This window comes from Diuraphis noxia, unplaced genomic scaffold (genome assembly GCF_037042655.1).
Source record: "Diuraphis noxia isolate RWA-SAM2 unplaced genomic scaffold, SU_Dnox_SAM2 contig0003, whole genome shotgun sequence".
NCBI lineage: Eukaryota > Metazoa > Arthropoda > Insecta > Hemiptera > Aphididae > Diuraphis > Diuraphis noxia.
Genome location: NW_028301713.1, coordinates 33,715,349 through 33,743,008, shown reverse-complemented (window position 1 = coordinate 33,743,008; position 27,660 = coordinate 33,715,349). Strand labels below are relative to the sequence as shown.

Sequence of the window (27,660 nt, the reverse complement as noted above, 5' to 3'; positions counted from 1 at the left end):
TAATTAAGTAAAAAAGGTAAAAACTTTAATAAAAAATAGAAGCTTTTAAGAACTTTTTATATGTTTTAATCAATGAACTAAATTTAGTTCAATGATTTTAATTCAACAACTGAGAAGAGGGATCTAAAAATTGTATTGGTAGAACGGGGTACAGTGTTTATAAAAGTTTGAGAACTCATGAACAAATTAACCCAACTTAACACAAATGTACTATATGTACATACCAATCAAATAATGTGCCAGTGAACAGTATTTTCTTAATTACATCGTATGATAATTATTATGTAATGATTTAATATTCATATTTCCTGCACCATGTGACATTAAGGCGGTTCAAAGTCTTATAATTGGAAATAAATACCTATTTCTACTTGTTGATTTTAATCAATGTTGTATCGAATTGTATACCATAAGCATAACTTATAATCATACATTTATAAATGTATGATTAATGTTATAAATTACACTAACACGAGGCGAGAAAAATCAATACGAATAATAGCTTTTAGCTATGTACCTAAACCTAATACCGGTCACTGTAAGTCTGTAACGGTCTTTAAATAAATCCCAATTATCAATTTTTTATATTTTCTGAATGATAGTCATATCTCAATAATAATAAAATAAAATAATATGATAGGTAATAATGTACCTATTATAATGTTCCTAGCTTTCGAGGTACTACTATTATTATTTATTTTATAATAAGTACCTATTATAACATATATTGTTTATTTGTATATATTTAAATTAATTTAACTTAGTGTTAAATATTAATGCCTGTCACGCTCACAAAAATATATTAAATATTGTGTTAGTAACAAATAACAATGTCTGTACATTTAATAATGCTGTGTTTGTAAATTTGTTACATTTTAAATTTAAAATATCAATACATATCCAAAAATTGGTTACATATTACATTTAGTCATAGAAAAGAGATTAATTAGTACAAAATAGTCTGTTGCATTCTAAGCATACCAACATAATAATTTTTACACTAGATATTTTTTTTAACCAGATTTTTTTCCGCAATAAATTCATCTGAACCTAACTACTATAATATTTTATATTGCCTATAGTAAATGCCCATAGCCGACTTTTGGGGATTCGTTAAAATGTAAATTTTTTATATATTAATATCACCACACACACACAGACAAAATTATGAAGATGTGTTGATCGAATGTTTTTTTAGGGTGTCAGAATCAACTATCATAGAACACAAATTCGGCTAATTTTTAAGTTGATAATTTGAGGTGGCTGAAAGCAGTGGCTAACTTAACCTAACATACGGAAAGAATAAAATCAAACCATTTTACACGATCAAAAATTACACTAGATACCGGAAAAACATTCACACCTCGTGGCTTGTAGAATGCTAGAATAGTCTAATTTCCGTGATTTTTTTTTAACTAGAAATAGTAAAACTTTATTCAAACTGTAATACCGTATTAATACATTTCAAAATCATATTCACAACAATTTGTTAATATTTAGAGTAGGCATTTTGCATTTATAACAACTTCTGAAAAAAAAAGAGTTTTTTAAATTAGAACGACGGAGTGAATGTGATCTGTATATAAAGTCATCATCTCTCAAAGAAAATATGATAAAAATCTGACTTATTTCACGATACGATTTTTTCATATGAAGCAATCTACTAAAGAGTAAAAACAAGACACTCCGACTGCCTGATAATTTTTTTTTACTGTGAATTTTATCTTGATTCGATGACTATGCAATAAAAATTAACCATAAATAAATTTATTATTCATGACTATATTTAGTTGTATGAATATTGAATACGAATGATCATAGTAGATTTGTAACTATTATTTTTCAATTCTATGTCATGAAATATTTCTGGATTGTTATTTGTTATTATTACTGATATACAGCCACTTTATCGATTTATGGATTTATCTATGATTTTAAAATATCGAACATCGAAGTCAAGTCTCCGAAACCTCGTAAATAACAAATAACAATACAACGGCGACTGACGTCGCACAGCGGTACGTATGAGTATCGACTATCGACGTCGAGTGTCGAGTGACATGTGGAATTGTGGAAGAGGGGATATTCACCGGTAGTTTAGTTGGTTTAGTCGCACACATAAAAAAAGAAAAGACATTACATAAAATCGTACTCAAAATTCGAACGCGCATTGGTCGAGGTAGTTCGTGTTTTCACGGAGAGGTCATGGAACAAGTATAAAAATAATATACTATTATCAAATATTTTTGTTTGCGCCGCCATCAAAATATTCTCAGCTAAACAGTAAACATTACAAACGACTCAAACGAGTAACCAACTAATTAACTATCTTAATAAATTACGTCATCATGACCAGTAAGTAAATTATTGTAAAAACGACTTACGATTAACACAAACCACAGTCAGACCAGCCGTCAAGCACTCAGTTACTTCTTCGTCATTCATATTTCAATTATTTCATCATCCGTACTCCATCAGTCCATCATCATTCTCCTTCAGTCGGCTAGAATCGTTCACGTCTCTCGCGTCCCATACGATTTATAAGTTATTACTTAGCTTTCCGTTCCCCGTAACAGTAAACACGATGGTTTCATTTGAAGTCGATGAAGTTTTGTTCAGAACGTACGTGTTTTACACGGCCGTATTAGTACTGAAAGTACTCGCAATGGCCCCGCTGACGGCCAAACAACGGTTTGCGAAAATGGTAATTGAAATTATATTATTTAAATAATAAACCATACTAGGTACACCGTACATAGCACAATATAGATGATTGGTATTTAATGTTAAATCAAAACGACACGAGTAGAATATTTCTACAAATTCACAATCTGTGTGCCGTTGTAGGTACTAGGTACTAACTTGCGATAGAGATGGACATACACAGCTCATCAGTTGTTTTGATTTTATATGATTTTACTTAATATTATCGGTTGATAGTATAGTAGTATAGTATCTAGTATAGTAGTGTGTGTCATTATGCTATATTTTTCTTGGACGTTTTAAAGATATTATTATACCAGTTGGTTGCTACACTAAACATTAACACTATACCTACATTATGTATAATTAACCGTGAATTGTATTAAGATTTAAGAGAAATAAATGCTTAGTGCGTATATCATTGTATGGGAAAACAATTAATAGACAAGTATATGTAATTCTTACTTTTCTTGTTACATAATATTGAAATTTATTGTTTCTAATTTATCAGTATAAATTACTTGATCTTTGTATGTAAATACATTAAGTATTACATATTGAGGAGTATTTTAATGTTTTTTACAAAACATAATGAAATGCTTTTGATAGAGAAACTTTTGTTGATATATAGTAATATATCGTTTAACTGTAATAGTTAGTACTAAAGTTCTAAAATAAGAAAAAAAAATAGGAGTATTTGAATTTATATATTATTTACTATTTGTTAAAAAATTTTTAATTTATCTCCTCGTTATAAATAACAAAATTTTTTGTTACTAACTAGTCTGTAAAATATTGAGTAAAATAATTATGAAGTCTAAAAAATAATTATTTTTCTTTAAAGAATGTATAGTAAATAATGCTGAATACATCAGTTACTGTATTATATAAAATCTAATTTAGGAACTTCGTAAAAGTACATTATTAGTTATTATATCTCATGCCCAGTCTATAATAACATTAGGATTCAAACTTAATTTAAATAGGTATAGTCGTTAGTTGATGAGAGTTATAATATTTAAATGTATAATGGACTGCGGAGTTAAAATGACACTACTATAGTGGCGATATAGTAAACATATCATACTTATCTCCTTCAAGTATTATGTAACTACTGCCTACCAATTACATTCTTGATGACGTGTTTCAAAATACTATTTAAGTTTGACCATTGTTTTTAAATAATTTTAGGTACTATGATAACATTAAAACAGACTTAGATCCATATATAATTGTATTTTATAATTTGTCCATTTAAACGTACAAAAGATAATGTATGATTTTCATGATCAAATGAATGTGGATAATATATTATAATCCATTCATTAACAATCATCAGTTTACAAAGTACCATTCACAATAATATTCTAACTTATATAATAGTTTAATACATAACTGTGTAGCTATGTTTAGTTCAAACACAAACTGTTGATATAGGTTTACTGTGTAGTCTGATAAAAATATTTAAAATCGGTGTTCCTTATAAAATAGTTAGAATTAACTCAACTAACTATGAATACTTCTAATTATTTTATTTGTAGGTATTTGCTAACCCTGAAGATACAAAATTGAATTCAAAGTCAAAAGTGAAGTATGATGATGCTGATGTTGAAAGAGTCAGAAGGTATATTATTAGAAATTGTATATACATATTAGTATGTTACTTATATATAGTTATTAAACATTTAAAATCATTTTTTTTTCAGAGCTCATCTCAATGATTTAGAAAATATTCCACTATTTATAATTATATGTTTTGGATATTTATTAACCAACCCAAATATATATATTGCTACCAATTTGATAAGATTGTATGTAGCAAGTAGAATAATTCATACAATAGTTTACACTGTGGTCGTTTTACCACAACCGGCTAGAGGTTTATCATGGTTTGCTGGATTCGCAACAACCATATATATGGCTGTTCAAGTTATTTTAAGTTTTGTTTAATATCATTGTGGAAAAATATATAAAAGCTCAATATTTTATTATTAATATTCTAGTGTTTTGGTTTATATAATATCCCACATCCCTACAACTATCAAGCATACAAATTACAATTCATTTAGTAAATCTACTATTTTTACTGTGGTATTTAATTTAGTTATAGTAATACCTTGATAATGTATTTAATTGTAGATTTTTAATAAAAATCAAACTAATGTTATACTTTTAGTCTGTATTTCGTTGCTCAGTTGTGTGTGATTAATTATCTTATAAGTGCTTTTATAATATTAGTTATTACTTATAATCAATCTAAAAAATGATAAAAAAGTTGATTTTAATAAATTTTGGCTAATGCCACCTACCTGCTCGATAGAATTTCAAACGGTATGTTCAAAAAAATTCTAAAAAAACAAACTGCTTAATTGCATCCATATAAAATAGACTTGGTTCAAAATATACGTCCCGTAGATATGAATGTGTAGTCTGATTTAATTTTTGGTTTCAAAATAATACTTTAATTATTATTAGTCTCATTCTTCGGATTGATGAATCAAAATTATCCAACAGTGGTATTACGATCAAACAAAATCATTGATACTGGAAGAAACAAACTTACATTGGTAATACAAAACTAATTTTCAGGCAGTACTTTTATGATGGAATTGGATAATAGTAATTGGTAGATAATATTTAATGTAGTAGGTAATATAAACACAGAAATGTGGTGTTTAAATATTTAACATTTTTATTAATAATTCAGTCCATAAATTATGTATAAAAATTAAAAATGTAGTTGTCCTACAAAAAGTGAAGAGTTTTGCATCAAAAATCTTCATTTATCGGTAAGGTGCTGTTTTTTTCATACAAAATAATAAGGTAAGATTCCTTACAAGTTTTTCAATCTTTATCACAAAAAAAATATCCACCGGAAATTCAAATTAAATTTTTATGAGCATTTGAAATTTAAATTTTTACAACATTGGATTTTCACTGGATTTCACATTTAGCGATTTTCTTATTTTGGTATAACTCTAAAACAAATGACCAAAGATATTTGAAATTTTCACTGAATGTTTATATAGGCATTTTCAAATTATTTTGATTTGTTTTGAGCTGTTTACTGACATTTTAATTTTTCAACTTTTTTAGTTTTTTTTTTTTCTATAAATATCTATAAAAATGTATTTGATGGGTAGAAAAGTTTGAAAATTTAATACAAGGCTTCTAACACATTGTAACAATAGCAGTTGAAAAATATTAAAAATACATATAGGCACGATTTTTTTTTTATAAGCATTTAAAGTTCAAATTTTGACTAAATACGTAAAAATTACGGCAATGTTCAAATTATCTTATAGATAGAAATTCATATAAGTTTTTCTTTTTAAATCTAAGATTTTAAAATTTAATACAAGGCTTCTAACATATTTTTACAATAGCAGTTGAAAAATAAAATAAATACAGTCACAATTTTTTTTACAAGCATTCAAATTTTAATTTTGACAACATACGTAAAAATAACGAAAATTCGCAAATTATTTTAAGCTAGAAATTCATAAAAAAATTTCTTTTTAAATCTAAGATTTGAAAATTTTTAATAATCTATAATATATCCTAGACAGATAAACCGTCTCCGCTCACAATCGTTTTTCGTATACAATGATATAATATCATTGGATTTAAATTGAATTCCATCCATAACAGTAACCCACTTGTAACCTACTGTACAGCAGAGCGACATCCACGACTTACTCGCTTTTTAAAATTATACAGGTCATTAGGTCAAGTTCATCTAAAAAAGAACTTAATGATAACGTATGATAATATGTCATTAATATCCAAATTATGTGTTGATGAACATTCGACTAACAAAGTTGTATAAGAATCTGTGTGTAAATCAATTGAAGACGCAACTTATCGGTCTTGTACTGCAGTATGGCACATATTCAACTAAAAAGTAAAAATGATTTAAACAAAGTAAATCAGTGTTATGAAAAGTATTGGGCAGCAATATTTTCATTTGCACTTTGTGCTGTACTATTTACTGAATATTAAGCAGCCATGTTTGAATCATTTATAAGATAAATGTAGATGTAATTATTAACTTCCTGTGTATTTTATTTTAAAAATATTGTTAGTTTGTTATTATTCCTACCATGAACTTCATTAAAGTAAAAATAAATAAATACTTTATGTTTTGTTTTATTTTTTATATGTATAGGTCTATAATAAAATGCTTTATATTGCCCGTTTTAATATTATCAAGCTTAAACTAGGTTTATAGGTATTTATTGTTTATCATTATTGTTCTACTGTTCTGCTGTTTATTGTAGAAAATATAGTGCTGTCTTTATTTATTTCCGTATAAATATGAAGAAATGATTTCTCTTGAATTGTGTACCTACAACCTAACACTTAATGAAGCCTTAATGAGTTAATCATGTGATTTTTTGAAAGATTTTATAAGTTTAATTTTGATTTTCATTCAACTTATGATTTGTTTGATATACCTCTGTAACTTTAAATATACATTTTCGACGGGAAATTCTGAGCTTATAGTTATATCCATAAAATTGAAGATCCTAATAATCTGGAATAAAACACGCACTAACTCTATAATTTAAATCAAAATAAAATACTTCGTTATTAAATGTGTGTTATTTAAACATATTATATAGTATTTTGATTCAAAACTGGTCACTGGACCACTGTAGAACGATCGAATTTCAAACAAAAAGATACCAGTTATTTAAGTGCGACCGTACAAAATTAAATTACCGAAATAGTTGTGTGGAAAATTAACAGATAGGTACCTTACAAAAAAAATGTTCACCGAGATAAACAATGAGGATTGTATTACCTACGATTTTCTGTAATGAAACCAGATGTTTATGCCGTTTCCAAAATATTACTTACAACTTTCCCTGTGAGCTAGATATATAAATTTAAATAACAAACTACAAGAAGATTTTTTATAGTTTATTTCAGCTAATAATTACTGCTTTATTAAAAAGTTTAGACATTAGGCTATTAGGCTTGGTTAAAAGTAATTTAGTTGGACAAGGATATGACAGTTCAGGGGACATGAGTGTAACACAGTTCAGTCTAAAACACCTACAGTAAAATTATCCAAATGCAATGTTTATACATTGTACACTGCGCGGCTCATGGATAAAATTAAGAGGAAGTTATCGAACTTATTTGTTTTCTCTCTCTGACCCACTTGTAACACAGCATATTATCGCTTAGAAGAACCAAACCGCAGTGTTAATAGTAGAGTGAATTCAACTATTATCAAACTTAAATCTATGAACATTATAGCTAGCTGTGTCCCTCTATGTTGGCTGTTTTATAATATTTTAATTTGTACATAAGTTATTAGGTAGACTTTATAAATAACTTTAAAAAAATAAAAATAAAAATATTTTGAAAATTATAAAATGATCATTAACATTACTTGGTGAAAATTTGAAGTACCTATGATCTAATAAGATTATGTGGTAGTTTTTGAATAACTATTACACTGGAAAAAAAGGTTTTGCGTAAAATTTAAATTTTTATTCATGCCTTTATGTATCAGTTTTTAAATTAAAATAATATCTTAATGTTTTGTAATTAGGTACATGTTTTATTTTACTCTAATTTAAACTTTTCTGTACAAAATGAAGGTATAATACGATTATAATACGTGTCACTTGACACTGGTGCTTTTTATTTTTCCATTATTTCGCATCATTTGAGAGCTCATCGCCCCCTAACCAAAATACTCACTGGGGGGGGGGGGGGTACCCCTCACATTAAGAATTACTGTTTTAAGTATCAACTAGATTTGTTTTTTTTTTGTTTGTCATCAATTCGTCACATTCTGGAGCAGAATAAAAGATTTTAAAAGCGTCAGTGAAAACAAGCAATAAATTAAGGAAAAATCTTACTACTACTAAATACTTTGAATCGTTTTGAGTTATTTATAGACATTTGAAAATTTAAAATTGTTTGGTTTTTTATTCGATAAATGTCAATAAGATTGTATTCTTTCATCTTTGGATAAAAAAGGAAATTGAATAAAAGGTTCATTATACGTAATTCAGTTGATAATTATTAAAGATTTACGTTAGATAAATTTTCTTATATAGCATCTCAAAATTTATAATTACATTTAAATAAAATAGAATATTGGTCCAAAAATTGGAAAATTTAAAATCAATGATGAAAAATCAGCACCTCCCTCGTATCTCCCACCCGTAACCTTTTTTTTAAGACTGGTTATCTACATTCACCTATGTTCTTCTTTATCTAATAATATTATTATTATTATTTTTTTTTATATATATGTATTGAAATCAAATACCTCGGCGAATTAATATTATTATAAATAGTCTATATTTTATACTTCATAGAAATAATACAAAAATAACAAATCCTTTATGCTAGTTGTACATAAATACTTCGTACCTAAACCTAGTTCGTTTTAAATGCAGCCACGCAAGTTTATAAAGATCACTATTGCAATATGTTTTGTGTATGTTTTGAGTTTGTTTATGCATTGTGTAGTGCCGTAGTGGTACAAAAATAAACCCCGTAAAGTATTATTTTATCGTGGATCGACGACGCTCGACGATTATCAGATTATTTTATCTAGATTAAAGACTATTGTCATATCTATCCTATCTTATCCTATCCTACTATTTTTCCGTAGTCCTATTGAACTAAAATGTTAAAACATTTTATCCCCCCCCCCCACAAACATAGTCAAATTACGCCACTGAATACTTATTGTATTTTATTGTAAACAGATTGAATATATTTAATAATTTAAATAAAAAAAAATAAAAATATATATTAAAGATCCATAGGTATGTGAATTTTTTTGCTTGTATTAGTTTAAATTTTGATAACATTTTTTAAAATCTCAAAAAATTTTATATTATTTTGTAGTTATAAAATAACAAAATGTTCAATTTTAAAGCCATAATGACGCTCATTTATAATTCATTCTTATACCAACAAAACTCTCTATTCTTTTCTTTCGTCTTCTCTCCCAACTATTTGGGGTCGGGCCACCCTGCAGGTCCTTAATTTCCACTTACGGGATCCTTAGCATCCTCCTCACAAATACCAGTTATCTCATATCGCACTCTATGACTTCAAATCATCTCTTTTTCGGTCTTCTTCCTCTTTTTCCATCCACACTCATTCTTTGTCACTGAAACTGTCTCAGTTTTTCTCTTTTTAAAACATGTCCATCTCGACCTATACTCGGGAAATTTGTCAACTATTAGAGCCATTCCTATATTACTCTTATATACTTATTTCTTATTCTGTCCTCTCTCGTCATTCCACTCATCCACCTTAACATTCTCACCTCCGCAACACCCATTTTCCTCTCCATTGTTTTATCTATGGCCCAACATTCCGATCCATATACAATATACATTATCGCCAGCCTTACTAATTACTACTGTCACTTAAACTAACAAAATTACAAAACTACAAAAAACATAGAAACGCAGTTATTTTTTAAAAGCATTTTAAGTTTAAATTTAGACGAAATTACATATTAAAACCGTATAACAATAACGGCTTTAGTTATTTTGCTATATTTCAAAAATATTATTCATCCGTAAATTAAAATTTATAGAATATGTAGATAGTATATTATTATATTTTGTACACACAATGACATTTTCAAAGTTTTTGTTTAGAAAAAAATTAATTTAGCCTATTGTGTAGTATAGCCAACGTAGGCGCAACTAGAGGCTGGGGGTGCTAAAATTATGTAGATGAAACAGCCCCGTGGGGGCTAGCCCCCACACCCCAAGTACCTACTTCAATTTTATAATTACTATAACCAATCTTAAATGCATTATAAAAACATATTAAGCACACTATAATATTTACCTCATAAATACATTAGGTATATTACCTATATTATTATTTAGGTGATTCAAATAATGACCTAGTATAAACAGATAAATAATATATTTTTTTTAATAACTGATGTCAAAATAATTATACAATTTACATTTTTAGCAGTCACTTACATGAGGCACAATCATCTCAAATGTTAGGTAATAATACTATTTTTCTTTTATTAGTGGAATTGGAATATATTTCAAATATTTCTGAAGAAGTAATTTTATTAACAACATCTCTTTCAATATTTAAACAACCTTACGTAAAACAAAAAAAAACTTTTTCATATCATTTTTCCATTTTTGGTGTTTTTGATTTGAGGGTGCTTCAGCACAATTTAAATTCAAGTTTAACACGTCATCCATTACAGTGACTTTCCAGACATTTTTATTAATAATGTACTGCAGAGTGTTGCCATACTTGCCCTTTTTTAAATTTTTTTAGTGGATTGACTAGGGTATAAAACTATAAAAGAAGAAACACTTAAACGCTCTTGTGAGAGCTAAGCCCTCCACACCGATTCTCGCCAATGCAGCTGTATTATACGTTTTATTGTGCGAATTGTAGGTACAGATTTTTTGTATGAAAGTTTTAAATAAAGGGGGAAAAAAAATCTTTATTTTTATCTATGATGATAAAAAAGTACCGGGCGGTGGCGGTGTGATTACGAAATACGGCGTTTTGTTTGAGTTATCATTTTGGACTTTGGCTGTTATGTGTTTATGATAAACGTTACAAAAACCGTACAAATCGCAACGAAATGAGAACATTTCTGATAGCAACGGTATAATAATTTACGTAGAGTTTCGCATCGATTTCTCTCGCGCCACCTAATACGACTCACGAGTTACTTGTCTTACCAGCAGTAAGTTTAGTATTTGCCGCGGCGGAACGGTGAACGAATGAAATGCCGTCCTGCGCCGCGTACTGAAATCCGGTATTACCGTTGCGAGTTTGCGACAGTCTGTCGTCAGTCGTGGTTACTCGTTAGCATTCCGACGCGCAAATAAAACGTCGACGCGGCCACAGGCGTCGCACTCAGTCGCAGTCGATCCGCGGTGCACACGTCTCATTAGCCGTCAGCGAGTCCGTCTCCCGGTCCCCGTACCCGAGAAGAGAATGAGCGAACAAGTAGAAAATAAGCCCGTGAGGGTCTGGTGCGACGGGTGGTGAGTACTACATTTTAGACTTTTCCAGTGTTTCGTTTTGATTTTCCAGAATCCGACTATAATAAATGTCGATAATGATTTTGTTTTCGGTTGCTCTGCCGTCACACAGTTTTGACATGGTGCACTTTGGTCATGCTAACTCGCTGCGACAAGCCAAAGCGTTGGGACATTATCTGGTTGTAGGCATACACACCGATGAAGAAATCACCAAGCACAAAGGTCCACCTGTTTTCACAGAACAAGAGAGGTACCTATCTAGCTAATCAGTCATGTGTCTATTATATTATGTCACTGTTTAATTTGTAAAAGTAATGATTGCCAAGTAGGTCGTGTCAATTTCAAAATGTTATTGCCTACGACTTCTGTTTGTTGAGTTGTTAATTTCATTATAATCTAATAAATTATTTTTATTAAATATGTGAATATGTGATGAATATTAGTAACTAATCTAAACAGTGCATTAAGCCTAAATAACATAGTTTTTATGATGTTTTATGGGATTATTTTTATTGGCACTTGGCAGGTACTAGTTATTTTTTAATGTTACTTATTGAATGACTCATATTAATAACTTAACTAATATATTTTATAATAATTTAGTCAACATTTATTGAGTAGTTTTACTGTAGACCCAGCTTATCTTTTATACCTATCAAATTTAAATTATCTTTACTCCTTTAAATGCAAAACAACATATATCAAACATTAAGGCATACAAAAAAATAAATCACAGACTTAAATCACAAATCAAATAGTAATATTTATGTTATACCTTAAGTGGTAAAAAAGAGAACACTACCTATCTAAAATTGAATAGATAATTTTTAAAAATATGATTTTTGCTTGAATTTAATTAAAAATGCAAAACTAATACCTGTTGGTACCTATTGTATATTTATGTGTTTTTGTGGTAAGAGTTAAGCATACATTTTTGTTTTATTAACAATAACAAAAAACATTTTGAGTATTGCTTATTGTCTTATGTAATATACATCATAAATATATTTATGAAATGCATGTATTTTAATGTTATATTGTCAAAAGAATAAATAAATAATTTTAAATAACTTTTAGTCTTAGATATTCACTAATGACTAAAATCTAACCGATGTCATTTATCAATATTTAAAAATAATATTGTAATTTTTATATCTATTTTATAGTATAATTACTATACCCAATATTTTGATAAACTAATCGTAACTTAATTTGTTGATATTGTTATAATGATATAGGTAGCTATTGTTATTCAACTTATTAACATTGAATAAACAATTAGTCACTGGAAATAATTGTATAATGCCAAAAATAATATGTACTATGAGGTTACAGAATTGTTATTAAAATATGAGTCTCTGAATGGTTTAATATATTAAATAAATTCATCCAATACATGATTATCATTAAATATACTTTTAATTGATCATTTTGTCAGAAATGTACGAAATCATTTAAAATTTGGACTAAAGCCTAGTTTAATCTACAATTAATATTAAAAACTTCTTATTTATGATTAAGATAATCAATCATATAGGTACTTGGCTTACAACAAAAATAAATCTCTATTTTTATTATTCTCTGGTGTCTGGTATAAAAACATTGAAACTTATTAAAATATCATGATTCTTAAAATTATAAGTTTAAATTGCAATATTACCTCCATAGCCAATATTTAAAATAAGAATAAAAACTTTTACTCTTTACAAATATTTATAAATATTATCTTTCTATTAATGATTAATAATCTTTCAAAATAAATTATTAATGTATGGTTAAATTATGTTCAGATGTAAAATGGTGAGAGCGATTAAATGGGTTGATGAAGTAGTAGAAGGTGCTCCCTACGTTACAAATCTTGAAACTTTGGACCAACATAATTGTGACTTTTGTGTTCATGGAGGTAAAAATTTTATTTTATTTTGAAATTATAACTCTTAAATTATTTTGTATGTGTTTTATAGATGATATAACAGTTACAGCAGATGGAGTTGATACTTATCATCTTGTTAAAAAAGCGAACAGATATAAGTATGCCAAATAAATAATATATGTTTAGATAAGTGATTAACACAAAATATGTTTTTTAAAGACTTTAAATAAAAAATAAATGGTAAAATGTTTCTAGGGAAGTAAAACGAACTGAAGGAATTTCAACTACAGATGTAGTTAGCCGTATGTTGTTAATGACAAGACAACATTTTTACAAGGGTGATAAAGAATATGAAGTGGAAAAAGAGCATTCCTCAGTGATGGGTCAAGACAAAGCTGCCAGAAGTCCGTGGACCGGATGTTCACAATTTTTACCTACTACCAATAAAATAATTCAATTCAGTGAAGGCATTGAACCTAAGGTAAAAAAAATTTCCATTACAATAAATACTAATTTATCACTGTTATACATTTCAGCCCACTGATAGAGTAGTATATGTTGCTGGTGCTTTCGATATATTTCATGTTGGTCACTTAGATTTCTTAGAAAAAGCCCATCAGCATGGTAATTTTCTTATCGTGGGCTTACACACTGATCCAGTGGTTAACCAATACAAAGGCTTGAATTATCCAATTATGAATTTACACGAACGAGTCTTAAGTGTTCTTGCCTGCAAAGTAATATTTATCCTTAACTATTTATTAAAACTAGTCTTGTTTTTTAACTTTTAATTTTTCAGTATGTATCTGAAGTTGTTATTGGTGCGCCGTACAGTGTAACGGCTGATTTAATGAAACATTTTCATGTTGATGTTGTATGCCATGGCAAAACACCAGTAAAAATGGACATAAATGGTGAAGACCCATATGCGCTTCCAAAATCTATGAATAAATTTGTGATTGTTGATTCAGAAAATAACATGACAACCGAAAAAATTGTCGAGCGTATTATAATTCATAGGTAAAAAAAAAATAATTACAAATAATACTACGATATTTTACAATATTTTTGAGGCCATACAAGTTTTATATGGTGAAATTAAATTTCTCTGATAATTTCAATAGTGATTAAAAATTTAGTTTTGATTGAGTAGTTAATTATTGTCTCTATATACATAAGGAATTTGGAAAAACGTGGAAACACACAATTACAAAATGTGTTGGTTTACTACTCCTCATTTAAGATTTAACTACATATAAAATAATAACTAATTAATTACACATTTGAGAGTTGATGTATTGCAATACTCAGGAAAATATTCTACCTAAAAATTTTAATTAGACATTCAAAAAACTAAATGATGCTGTTATTTAATGATTAAAAAATAAAAATAAAAATTTTAAAACTTTCCAAGGAAGTTATATTAGAAAGAGCCTTTTATGGTATATTTAACATTATTTAGAAAAAAATATTGCCGACAGAAAACACTATATTAAAAATATGCAAAATAGATTTAATCTTTAACCTATAACCAATTTTTGCATTTTTATATTTATATATTTATGTTGCGAGTTATTGAACCATGTTGCTGCATAAAAACCATATTTTGTTATATATTGTAGATGATGGGTTGAAGACTTCTTATGTTTTTTAGGTCATTACAAATATATTTTAAATGTGATAAATTACTATACTAAATTGTGCAAACAACTATGTTTTAGAAATTTTAGTACACTTCTACTATTTTTTTATGAAAGTTACATTTTTTCCTTAGATATTCAATACAAATATAATATTCTAATATTTGTATTTATCCAATTATTTCATATTCATTTAAAAAATCAAAATAAATAATTAATTGAAATATGATAATTTCTTATACTCGATATTTTCTACTTTAAATTACACTTGATATTATATGGAATCATAATTATTATTTTAAAATTGAAACTAAATTAGCAAGCTTGATCCAATAATATTTATGAAACCAAACTAACTGTGTCCTTGCTCCTGCAAAAAAAAAAACCAGTAAATAATCATGCAATTGAACATTAAAAAAATGTATAATTTATGATGAATTTGATGATTTATTTAGATTGTTTGTTGCCTCAAAATTAAATTTTATAAATATTTATTTTCATTGTGTTAAATTGGGTGTTTATAATTATTAATAATTATTTTACTCGTAGTTTACAGTTAGTGTATATTTTTAATAAAAATAAATATTATAATTGTACTTGTACAATACATCTGTGTGAAATTATGTTTGTTTTCAAGTGATGTGTTCTAATTCATAAGGTTCCAATATTATACATGCATTGATTTTTGTTAATGATTAAACATTGTTTTACTGTTGTAGACTTGAGTTTGAAGCCAGGAATTTCAAAAAAGAAGCTAAGGAATTGGCAATTATCAAACAAATGGAAGACCAATTAGAAAAAATTAAAGTGGGATCATGCTAGTATTTGTTTCAGCTTAGTTATTTATGGATTGTAAAATGTGCTGATAATCACATAATTGATTATTCATCTAAATAATTTTAATATCATGTTACCAATCAATAGATTGATCATTTTCTTCTTTGTGTATCTTTATTTGTTGTTTGATTTTTATTTATTTATTATTATTATTAATGTTAGTGAATTATACAATACTACATATTACAATACCATTAAACTAATTAATGTTTTTATTTTGTAAAGTATTAAGTACGTAAGAACTATTAATTATTATCCATATGAACCTACCTAGTATTTTTACTATATCCACTGGATAAATTTAATTTATTCTTTGCTACATCAATTATTTGATATTATATGGACGGTGATGGACAAAGTTTGGTTAATTTTTTATATTTTTATTAATTTTGTAAATATTTGTTATAAAATGTAGTGCCAAAAATAATAAACAAAAACATTTTGTCAAAAATCACATTACTTGTAGAAACATATCTGTTATTTTAGTTACAATTAAAAATAATTATTATTTGTGTCTTAACTATAAAAAACTACTTAAAAAAATACTTCACAACTAATTACATTTTTAATTACTAGAATGTCTGTAATGGATGATAGTTGCATTTTATTTATGCCCGAAATGTATATAGAGCATAAATATGTTTGTAATTAAATGAACCTATTGTAGTTAACATAAACATTCTTAAGACGTAATTAATAGTTTTCAAATCTTTGTTGTCTATTCTTTTTAACATCGAATTTGATTTCATTTAGAACCATAAATGTTAAGTTTTTATTATTTTCAGTTATTTTAAAGAAGTGTTTATTTATACACTAGAAAAAATTGTTTAGAATTATTTCTGTGTCTCATATTTGTCTTTAAAATGTAATTACATTTCTATTATATAGCTGATTATTTATAGACTTGTTAAAATATTGTACTTAGATTCCATGATTTAATTTTTATATTTTTAAATTGATTAAACCCTACCTTTTTCATACATGATACATGAATCTATTTATTTAATTTTAATATTGATATAATTCAAGTATAAAGCTTCATCAAAGATATACAATTCGAAAATTTATTTTTAAAATTAATCATAATATGTTATGTACAAACAAAATCAGTGTAATAACTAATCTATGTCATTGTTAATTGTTAAACGTCAGCCAGTGGCCTTAGCTACCGAGGCTTATTCTAATAAAAAAAAATAAAAAATTCAACTATAAAATGTTTAGTAAAACTGTCTACAGTTTTTTTTTTAATTTCATGTCATTTCATTTATTTGATAACTATTGTATTTAAAACAATGACAACTGACAATTTATCAACTATTATTTATTTTGAATTACATAATATTTATGTATATTTTAATAATATACAACTTATCAAAAATTACAATGTACTTGGTATATTTTAATTTGTGGTGTCTATCATTATTGACTTATCTTATATTTTTAATTGAAAAATTTGATTGTATAATGTAACTGATCGGGTGCTGATCCAGGTAATTATTTTAAGAAGTAGTCGTAAATATAGGTAATAAAAACAATCTACTTAGTATTTGCATGTATATATTATTTTTTGTTGTGCACTTTCCAACTGCATAAATTCAAGTTTTATATCCTATGTAAAATTAAATTAACAAATAGAGATAATTTTTTTCAAATTATTATGAATTATTTTCCAAACTTGAAATTTTAGTTGATATAATATGCATTACAAAAAATAATGATTAATAATAATGTTTGATTTTTATAAAATATATGTATGGACGTTTCATATAGGTACCTTACCATTGAAAGTCGTCTCTTTTAATATATTAACTTTTTTTTTTATATATATATCGTGGTTTGTGGATAAGTCGATTATAAATTATAATTGAGTAGATGCATAGGCGTACATAGGGGGGTGCTTGGGGGTGCTTAGCACTCCCAGGTTTAAAATTAGCACCGCATAAACTATTTAAAATATTTATTACATAGTCATATCTTTTAAAATATTATTATATAAATCTGTTTATGTATATCAGGATATTTTGAAAATATCAACAGTTAGTTTATCAGCAGAAATGATGGTTTTAATGAATAGTCTACCAGCCAGCTTTATATATGAAGGCATGAAAAATCAATGTTATAAAAGTTCGTTTCCAAATGTCTGTAAGCTATTGGGAATAACAATTCCAATTTCTTCGTCAACGTGTGAACGCTCCTTCTCAGCTATGCGTAGATTGAAAAACTGGTTACGCACCAAAATGGGCCAAGAAAGATAGAAAGATTTACCAAGCTATCTACGCTTAGCATTGAGAGAGATCTTACCAGTAAAATAGAGGGGGAAATTATAATGCAAACATTTGCAATATCAAACAGAAAATTAAATTTTGTCTAACATTAATAATTAATGATTACATGTTATTATAACTTTTAATATAATTACAAAATATTTATTTTTATTTTTAATAAAATTTATAATTATTGCAATGCAATTATTATAGTATTAGGGTGGTGTAGTGGGGGGGCTTCGCTCCCCACGGGTCTGTGTACTATAAATTATTTCAGCACCCCCTAAATTCACACCCTATGTGCGCCGATGAGTAGATGACCTATAGGCTATATAATATTTATATCTCCAAGACTGACAATCTGTATTTACAATTCGATAAATGTTTCATAGTTTCATTATTAGACCATCCGCTATAATGGTTCGTAAATATTAATGAGTTGTATTCCTGTTTGTTTTTCGATATTTTGTATGGTTATGGGTGATGCCTGCTTTTAAACCTTATTATTAGTTTTTAAATTTTTTTTTATTATAAATTAAGTATTTTTATCTAATCATTATGATATATGAAATTATAGACATCTAAATCTGGTATCAATTAATATACAGTGGCTAGTCAGTTAAGTAGGACCAGTATGGCGTAGGTACCTACCATAGGTATCTATACCGAATTACCGGAAGTGAGGTGCCAGATAAAATGTTACGCAAAATAATTAGTAATTATGTAGGTAAATTGCATCATTTAGCAAAATAATTGCATATGTATATACAGAGGCAGCTAAACTTTTTTTATTAAAAACTACCTACTACCTAGGTGCTGAGAATAATATATTTATCCTTTGACGATCGATTTACGTAAAAAAAAAATTATTTTTACTTTTAAGATTTACATTATTATTAGTCATAAATGTTAATCATAAACATACTTATATAAATAATACAATTTAAGTGTAAATTTAGGTACCTAAAAATTATGTTTCACATTAAATTTCAAAATGAATTAACATACGGTTGACGTGAATAAAATAAAATAAACATGTCATTGCACATCGTTGACCAGTAAATTATCATCTTGGGAATAGTCACTAATTACTAAACGAAGGCGCTGCTTTAATTAATCATCATTAGAAATAAGTGTAGCTCACACTTCACCAGCTCGGAATAATCAGTTTTTAAAACTCACGCGACCATGTAAAAAAACGTAATTTCACACAAACCGGTTAATCCAAAATATGTATCTATCAGTACCTACCTAACTGTATTTTACTATAACTAAATGCATAACTATAAGCTTTAACTATAGGGAGATCGACGTTGAAATCGTCCGAGATCGACTCTTTGGCCGCCACACGTGTGCATGTAGTTGTTCAGTCGTAGGTAGGTAATTGGTTAGTTGTTAGGTGTACACGGAAACAACAGACATGCACTCATCAAGCGCTGTATCAAAGGTTAGGTTAGGCACACACAAAACCAGTGTTTGTTATATTATAAATAAATTCTATCGTGCGTACACTTGCACAATCAACCATGTCATTATAACCTCGTTCTGCCATGGTCCACGGATATGTGTGCTATTATATTGATATCGAACACGAAGTTACTCGTCGCGTTGCGTTTATTTAGTATTGATTACCCATCGTCAATGTTATAGATATAATATTTAGACGACGGTGTAATCGTAACGTATGGTCAGCCCCTATTTTTCATTGAACGCTGACACAAAATGTTTAGTCCGAAATCGGCGAAATCGGAAGTGTGCACAGTGCACTATAGGTACGTATTCGTTAAGTGTGTGTACCTACTAAATAACAATAAATTAGACTACAGGCTAGATATTAGGTATATGTATATATAGTAGTATAATAATAGTATACTTAAAGCTATATACCAATTTACCAGCGAATCGCAAACTCTTGTTTGAAGTGACCCGGTTATCAATATTTTTCACCTTTGTAAAATAAAATTTAAACCAAAATATTTTACATTTATTACTGTACAAAAAAAAAAAAAAAAGGCAATATATTAAACACATTAATTGTATGTCCACATACAATTTAAATAATAAAATTGAAGCGTTAATTTGTAACAAGAATGTAATGATTATAAATAAACAGGTATACAAAATAGAAATTCAATGATAATTTAACAAATAAGTGCAACTACGTTGAGTGTAGACAGTGATGTATTCATAAAAAATAGTAAATTTTTTAAATTATTCGTTGCAACTTGCAAACTAGCTGCAGTTATAGCGGAACAGTAAAAACTTGTTTGAGGTTCAGATATGGCCCGCGGGTCGTAGTTTGTGGACTACTGAGTTTGTTTGTGTGCTTACGCTCAAATTATTGACGTAAAATTATTATGATTACAAATATCTACTAGTTACACGTACCTACCGATTATCAATTATATAATATAGTGCGTACCTCTATATCTGACACTATATAATACGATTAAAACCCTATAACCTATTATAGGCAATAGGTAGTACCTAAATAAATAACATTAATTAAAATAACTAGCAAGTGGAAGTATAAACAGTGGCGTGCCCAGGAAATTTCAATGGGGAGGGATATACGTTATACATTTTTTAGCAAAAGTAGGTACATTTAAATTAATCATGGTTATCCAAACACAAAAATTGCTTAACATCTGTACATTCATGCATATTGAGTATCATTCTATAATTAGAATTAATTTAAATAGCCATACACTATAGGTACACTATTATTGTTTATAAAATGACAACATTAAACTAAAAACATTTATAACCTTTATTAAAATAATTAATATACAAAAGAAAATTAATTCTTAAAAACAACTTAATTATTCGTTATTCCAAACGAAAATTTATATTTATACTTTTAGTCTACGTGATAAGCATGATCCATCATTCTATCTTATATCTTACCATAAACATAATTAATTATTAATTATTACTTATTGCTCATGAACATGAATACATAATCACTGATCTATAATCAGTATAATCCGTATAGGTACATAGTGAATGTTTATATTAGCCAATGGGAAATAATTTATAAGCAATAACTTATTACTGATAGTTTTAAAAGTGATATCCATTTCCATATATAAATGTTTATATATGTCTATGGTAATATCTAATAAGTTGAAGTTAACAAAAAAAAGCCAATGGGGGGATATAACCCCTAACCCCCCCCCCCTTGGGCACGCCACTGTTTATAAATATGTCCACTGTCCAGCTAGGAATTTAAGTAAAGGTATGCATGTATGACGTGCGATGTAGGAATAAGTACAAATACCTAGGAATGTGATAATATATGTATAATAACATTAATAACACGCGCTTAGTTTAGTGGGGCAGTGGGGCGGGTGTCTGCGTATTTGAGAGCAATGATAAATTAGGCATATCTGTTGCATTCGAAAACGATTCTTAGAAGATCCGTTAACTGTAGTTAGCACGAAATATTTATTTTACTTTCATTTTTTGCCGCCGTTTGTTAACATAACTCTATAGGTATTAGGTACCTATACTTTATTTACTTCAAACTATGGAGAAATCTATCCCGAAAATCTTATCAAAAAAAGAGACTATTTGGATTGGCGCCAGCTAAGCACTAAAGGTAGCTTTTATAATAATACTAACTCAATTACTCAAATAGATTAGTATTGTAAATTCAGTATTTATTTTTCGAATAGGTACTAGGTACTAGAAATTTGGTGTTTAAAAATAGTGCCTGGATTTTTGAATTCATAATATTAATAAAGAATTTACAATAAAAATGGATCCAAATTAAATTTATTTGTGAGAATCGTGAAACATAAATCATAATCCTCCAAAGCGGCAAGATGTGTTTAGGTATAAATGCTCCCGAGGATATAACATGCCACTAATAAGATGGTTAGATGGTAAGCTGATAAGGGGTCGTTACTTACTTGTTATCGATCAAAATCTTTGTTTTTTTTAATATAATATTATTATAATTTTTTAATATAACTAACCTACAGATTTTCTCATTTTAAAATCATAATATCTATGAATATAAAATATAATATTCCTATATATCATAAAATTGTTTTTAATTGGTAGTTTAAAACATTAACACCATAGATATTAATTGTTTAAGTTTAATTTACGTAAGTAAAGTTTTTAATCTTTATCAGTTAAATAGTTTATTACTAACTAGATAACATATTTATTACTTATTTTCAAAAGATTTTGACGTACACCACAACCGATAAAATACATTATTTGTTTCCAGAAATGTGTGTTTAATTTTTTCGTTATTAATTTTCGTGATAAAATTCCATTCAAACTTTTTATAATCTGATATCGTCAGACCGACCTTTCATTTTTTCATGAAAACATGCTTTTATTTTATGATTATTTTTTTAAGTGTTAAATATTACTGTCGTATAATATGCCACAGACCAAAATTGGTCAGCTAAAAAAATTGCGGCCCTTGAAAATATAATCCCTTTTTATGATTCTTCCAATGGCAACAGTATACAAAAGTAGGATTTATACGATAGTTTTCGATCTGGGTAATGGGCTTACTGATATTATAATATATAAAATTATTTATTGTTTTGTTTTACAATCGTTATTTTTCTTCCACTGCAGTCGACGCAATTAAAATTAAAAAGGTGTTCGTGATTTCTGGAACGCTAATTAAATAACATTTCGCAGTGCGTGTTTATTGTTTGAGGACGTATTGCAGCGGTCTTAAATAGTAATAATTCCTATCGCGTGCGTTTAAAATAACGGAAGACGGAAGAAACGGTTCCGGGCTCCGGCGGAAGGATCATATGATTACGATTTGTATTCCTGACAATAGATCAATGGTGCATATCGCGCCGAAAACGGACTTTCAAACGACGACTTGTCGTCGCAATAATAAATGGTTTGACGCATCGTCAGGACCCGAGATCCGACGAAAAGTAGCACGCGTGAAAAATTTGATCTATTCGATTTTGACACGTCTGTAAATTGCTTGTGCGCTACACACGTATACGTATCTATTTAACATACCGCCTAAGTAAAATAAATTATTATAATACGTTGTATAACTATATAAGTATAGAAAGTAGAGACATAGATACTCGTATTTCTTATTACGTGTCATATATATTATATATATATATATATATATCCGATATACAGAATGATGCGTTTGACTGGTTGCATCAATGTATTTAGTTTGATGCATTAAATAAAACTATAGTTACATTTAAAAAAATAAAAATAAATGTTAATTTTATAATAATCACTAGGTTTTCTTTTCAGATTTGTGTTGATGATTTCTAAGTCCCAAATCCTTAAAGATAATGTGATGTAATAAGGTTCCTCATAATATATTTCTTCCGAGATATATGTGGTACATCGTACATTAAACATTTATATTATATTATATATATTATATAGGTATTATTAGGTATACTTATGTTTATTTCTAAATTAGAAATTCTAATTTAAACCCAATATTTATATAAATAATGACAATAATTGGTAATAGTTTTAATTTCTTTTCGCAATGGACATAATTTAAGCTTACGATATAGATATAATACGTTTTATTATTATTGATTTTAAATACACTATGGTACATATATACTATTATAATCAATTGTGACAGGTTCAAAGTATAAAAATACTGTTTGCTGCAGTGCACTTGCAACCCCGGGTCACCGCAATTTTTTTATCCACATCCTGTATTCACGCGTATCCGCCTGCAGACCATTATTGCTCCGACATCGTTGGGTCTTCTTTCCAATAATATCGTGTCATCGGCTGGAGCAATGTGCTCGTATAAACAGTATAACGTATAACGTGAAGGTGTATCGCATGTGTGGTAACCGAATAACGCTGACGTGTCGTCTGTATGTACATACTAAATAATAAAAGTAAAACGATATAACAGTATAACACGTGCATGATCAAATAATATATATATATATATATAGTATTATAATATAGTAACTATATAATTTATCTGATTAAGAGCGATGTTATACGAACTACGAACCTGCAGTGCCATCATGTGCCATGTGCCATCAATGCAATTTTTGACAAGCATACATTGTCTTTCGGGTAGTTATATAATAGTGGTTCATGTGAAATTCGCTATAGACGATTTTTTGTCACGTTTGACGATGTCATATCTGCAGTTGCAGTTGTGCTGACATCATTCGTCATTACTGTGATTGAAATTTGTCTGCAGTCGTGAGTTGTCACCCACCGGTGCAACACTCATAGACTGTTTTCTATAATCACGCCACCATAACCTCATAACGATGTCAACAACACAATACGAGATAGTTATAATTTACAAATGTCACAATGATCAAATTAAATATACCAATAGGGCTTTGAAATTACCTAATATAACACAAATTGAAATAATATTCTAATTATAAAAATACCACTTCAATAAGAAAAATGGAATTTCGTGTACGCAATACGTACTGCGTATAATATTATGTCTGTAAATAGTGGTAGGTTATATACGTAATGCGTTAATGCGTAGGTATATAACAATTTTGATTAAATCCCAATGTAAATCACAACATAATTCTAAACAAGCAAAATGAAAAATAATAATAGGTATTAAATTCACAGGCCATCGTACAAAAATGGTTCAAATTTGAAATTATTTTAGATTCAATACTAATACATAATAAATTTACAATGAAAAAAATTTGTCTAATTCAGAGGTCGATTCGAAATCTCTCGTGGCCAGGTATTCTCGAATGACTTGACTAAATTTTAAATTACTAAATTTCCTATATATAGTGCACTTAAATAATAATACACAGCTGTTGCAGCAGCAGCAGTGCAACGTAAACGTAACTCTATACGGGTAAGATAATTATTATTATTTTAAAAACGACACCGTTGGCCGACGCGTGACATGTACCGTATTTCTAGTGGAGTAGAAAAAAGTATCAACGGGTAGTCATTGTTTAATTATTATCTTCTGCAGCGTACTAAACAGACATCTGTCTGACAGACAGATAACTTCAGACATATATAACTTTAGATAGCTATGCTTAACAATAATAATAATAATAAAAACGTATTCCAATTATACAAATCGTTGAAATCAGAAAACTAGAAAGTTGATGTTTCCCTTACTGTTACCGGCGCGGTCGACTGGATAAGTAGTGCGACCATTATATTTTATACATTATATTTTTATGCTCGGATATGCGTTCACCCGCATTTATATTATACGTGTAGATTTTGGTATGGTACCTACTACCTAGTACCTACCTATCTATCCAATCGTTTTTTATTCCTGAAACAGGATATAATTTGGTCGAATGACCCTGCTATGATGACGGTTTCCTCGTTTTGTTGACAATTTCTGTTTTCATATTAAATCTCTCCCTCTCATTCTCTCTCTCTCTCTCACTATATCACTATATATATAATATGCGCATTAATCATCCGGTCACAATATATAACAACGTTCTGTATCACTGCGTAACAAATATTTTTTCTCAGCCACAGCCTTCGGGACACCACGACCGCACGTCTAAACTCGGGGCCAAATCTCCAAACGCACACTATTATACACAATATTGTATAATATATATAGTAGATACCCATTATAGTGGGTGACTAGTGCTATCATTTTTTTTTTTTTTTATTATGATACATGTCCGTAGAACCACGTCGTATAGATCATCTTCACCATGAACCAACGAAACTTCGAGTTGGATGTTTTCTTGCACGATGTTCGTGTTATTACTTATCATATAGCACGCGGATGGTGCAGGAGGTATAACTCCATTGTGCGGCTGTAGAATATACCGCGCGTGAGGTCGTACCTAACCTAACCAACCGCGCGGTAATCGAAAAAGAATTTTTTTTTATAATTTTTTAACGACTCTCGAACTATAGGTAGTCATTCCTCATTAAAAGCTTTATAAGCAAATTATACACATCAAAAGCTGCATGCAGACGTTGTTAGTGTTTCAATTGCAGACGTAGCTGATAACTGATTGTACTTTAGAAAAGTTTTACTCACGCACTGTGGTTCACTCTTCACTCGGCGGTACCTATATAATATTTCTTACAGTCGATGACGCACGTTTCACGTTCCAGCGAACAATGAAATCCAAACCTGAGGCGGTTTGGTTATTTGTTTTCGTAAGTCCATTCACACGGTGAATCGGAACGCCTTGTCGTCTTTGCATGCACGTTGCAGCTGCTGCAGTTTACATATATATGTATTGTTATATTGTTATGTACCTATATTATAATATCATCATAGCCGACGAAATCCGCCAAGAAGGTTGTGGTCGATAACGTGTCGTTCATACATAAATATTCCCATAATAATTCGACGATAAAAACCCTCGTTCATGACTGACTGAGTATAATACAACTAATCTAACTACTGATTGGGGGGGGGAGGTGGCTTTGATGTCGAATAATATAGGTCTATGCCATTCATTTGTTTACTCTCTTTCAGCCCTAGAAAAAAATGGATTGTAAGAAAATGTTTTATGCGCGTGATATACCCATAACAAGTGCCATTAATGACATTAATAGTATATAGTATATAAGTATATAGGTACAAAAAAATAATTTTCCTATAGAATAATATAACAGTCATTCGTTGTTAGAAGTCTTGAAAAAAATTTGTTTTATCATCACATTTTATCAATTAAAATTTATTTTAACTTTGAAGCTATTTAAGATTTAACCAACAATAAATCTTTTAAAGATAATAAACGCAATATTATAGTAAATATCACAATGTCAACTTCAACATGTACAATTATATTCTAGTATAGATTTAAGACAATTAACTAACGAAAGATTAATCATTTTTACATTTGATTGCTTATCGGTAAACGAAGAAAAATTTTTCTCATTAATATATGAAATTCGCATTTTTAGAAGCAAAAATCATAATCAAATTAATTATAATACATTCAATTTAATTGTAGGGACTTTCTTTGTGTATTCTGCCTTTCCGAATCGTTAAAACAAAGTGATAAACACAAGACACGTCTTACATTTTGGTCGTTGTAGGAGCAATTAAGTATTATAGTTTGACCTTTGTGTCGATGGATTAATATACTTAACTATTCACTGCGCTTGATAATAAGTAATTATTACATTTACATGTGTTATCAGTTTATCACGAATAAATAAACCTATGCGCCGATTTCATCTGAAAACGTCTGACTGTCTGATGAAGCTAGCATATCAATATATAACATGTATATTATTATGACAATAATTGCATAGCCTTAAATCGCTGCCACAGCATACACATATATTGCGTGGATATACTATACCTATATATGTAAATCAAGCGGACG

General features: G+C 28.4%; 2 protein-coding genes across 2 annotated transcripts; both read left to right on the top strand.

Annotated features, from left to right (window-relative positions):
- Nucleotides 1-2,117: 2,117 nt before the first annotated feature.
- LOC107166187 (microsomal glutathione S-transferase 1-like) lies at nt 2,118-4,700 on the top strand. The gene is made up of 3 exons (XM_015514751.2): nt 2,118-2,704; nt 4,245-4,327; nt 4,410-4,700. Exons 1-3 carry the CDS (start codon nt 2,585-2,587, stop codon nt 4,651-4,653), a joined length of 447 nt encoding a protein of 148 aa, XP_015370237.1. The 5' UTR covers nt 2,118-2,584; the 3' UTR covers nt 4,654-4,700.
- A 6,597-nt stretch (nt 4,701-11,297) lies between these two features.
- Nucleotides 11,298-17,305, top strand: Pect (phosphoethanolamine cytidylyltransferase). The gene is made up of 8 exons (XM_015514754.2): nt 11,298-11,732; nt 11,842-11,979; nt 13,520-13,632; nt 13,694-13,760; nt 13,858-14,083; nt 14,139-14,339; nt 14,402-14,622; nt 15,962-17,305. Exons 1-8 carry the CDS (start codon nt 11,683-11,685, stop codon nt 16,062-16,064), a joined length of 1,119 nt encoding a protein of 372 aa, XP_015370240.1. The 5' UTR covers nt 11,298-11,682; the 3' UTR covers nt 16,065-17,305.
- The last annotated feature ends 10,355 nt before the right edge of the window (nt 17,306-27,660 follow it).

What these genes read in the sequence shown, in the direction of transcription:
- Pect (XM_015514754.2), top strand. Translation starts at nt 11,683, where the DNA reads ATGAGCGAACAAGTAGAAAATAAGCCCGTGAGGGTCTGGTGCGACGGG. An exon ending in GTGAAGGCATTGAACCTAAG is followed by an intron (nt 14,084 to 14,138) that starts GTAAAAAAAATT and finishes TATACATTTCAG; the next exon opens with CCCACTGATAGAGTAGTATA. An exon ending in GAGCGTATTATAATTCATAG is followed by an intron (nt 14,623 to 15,961) that starts GTAAAAAAAAAA and finishes TTACTGTTGTAG; the next exon opens with ACTTGAGTTTGAAGCCAGGA.
- LOC107166187 (XM_015514751.2), top strand. Translation starts at nt 2,585, where the DNA reads ATGGTTTCATTTGAAGTCGATGAAGTTTTGTTCAGAACGTACGTGTTT. An exon ending in AACAACGGTTTGCGAAAATG is followed by an intron (nt 2,705 to 4,244) that starts GTAATTGAAATT and finishes TTTTATTTGTAG; the next exon opens with GTATTTGCTAACCCTGAAGA. An exon ending in GATGTTGAAAGAGTCAGAAG is followed by an intron (nt 4,328 to 4,409) that starts GTATATTATTAG and finishes TTTTTTTTTCAG; the next exon opens with AGCTCATCTCAATGATTTAG.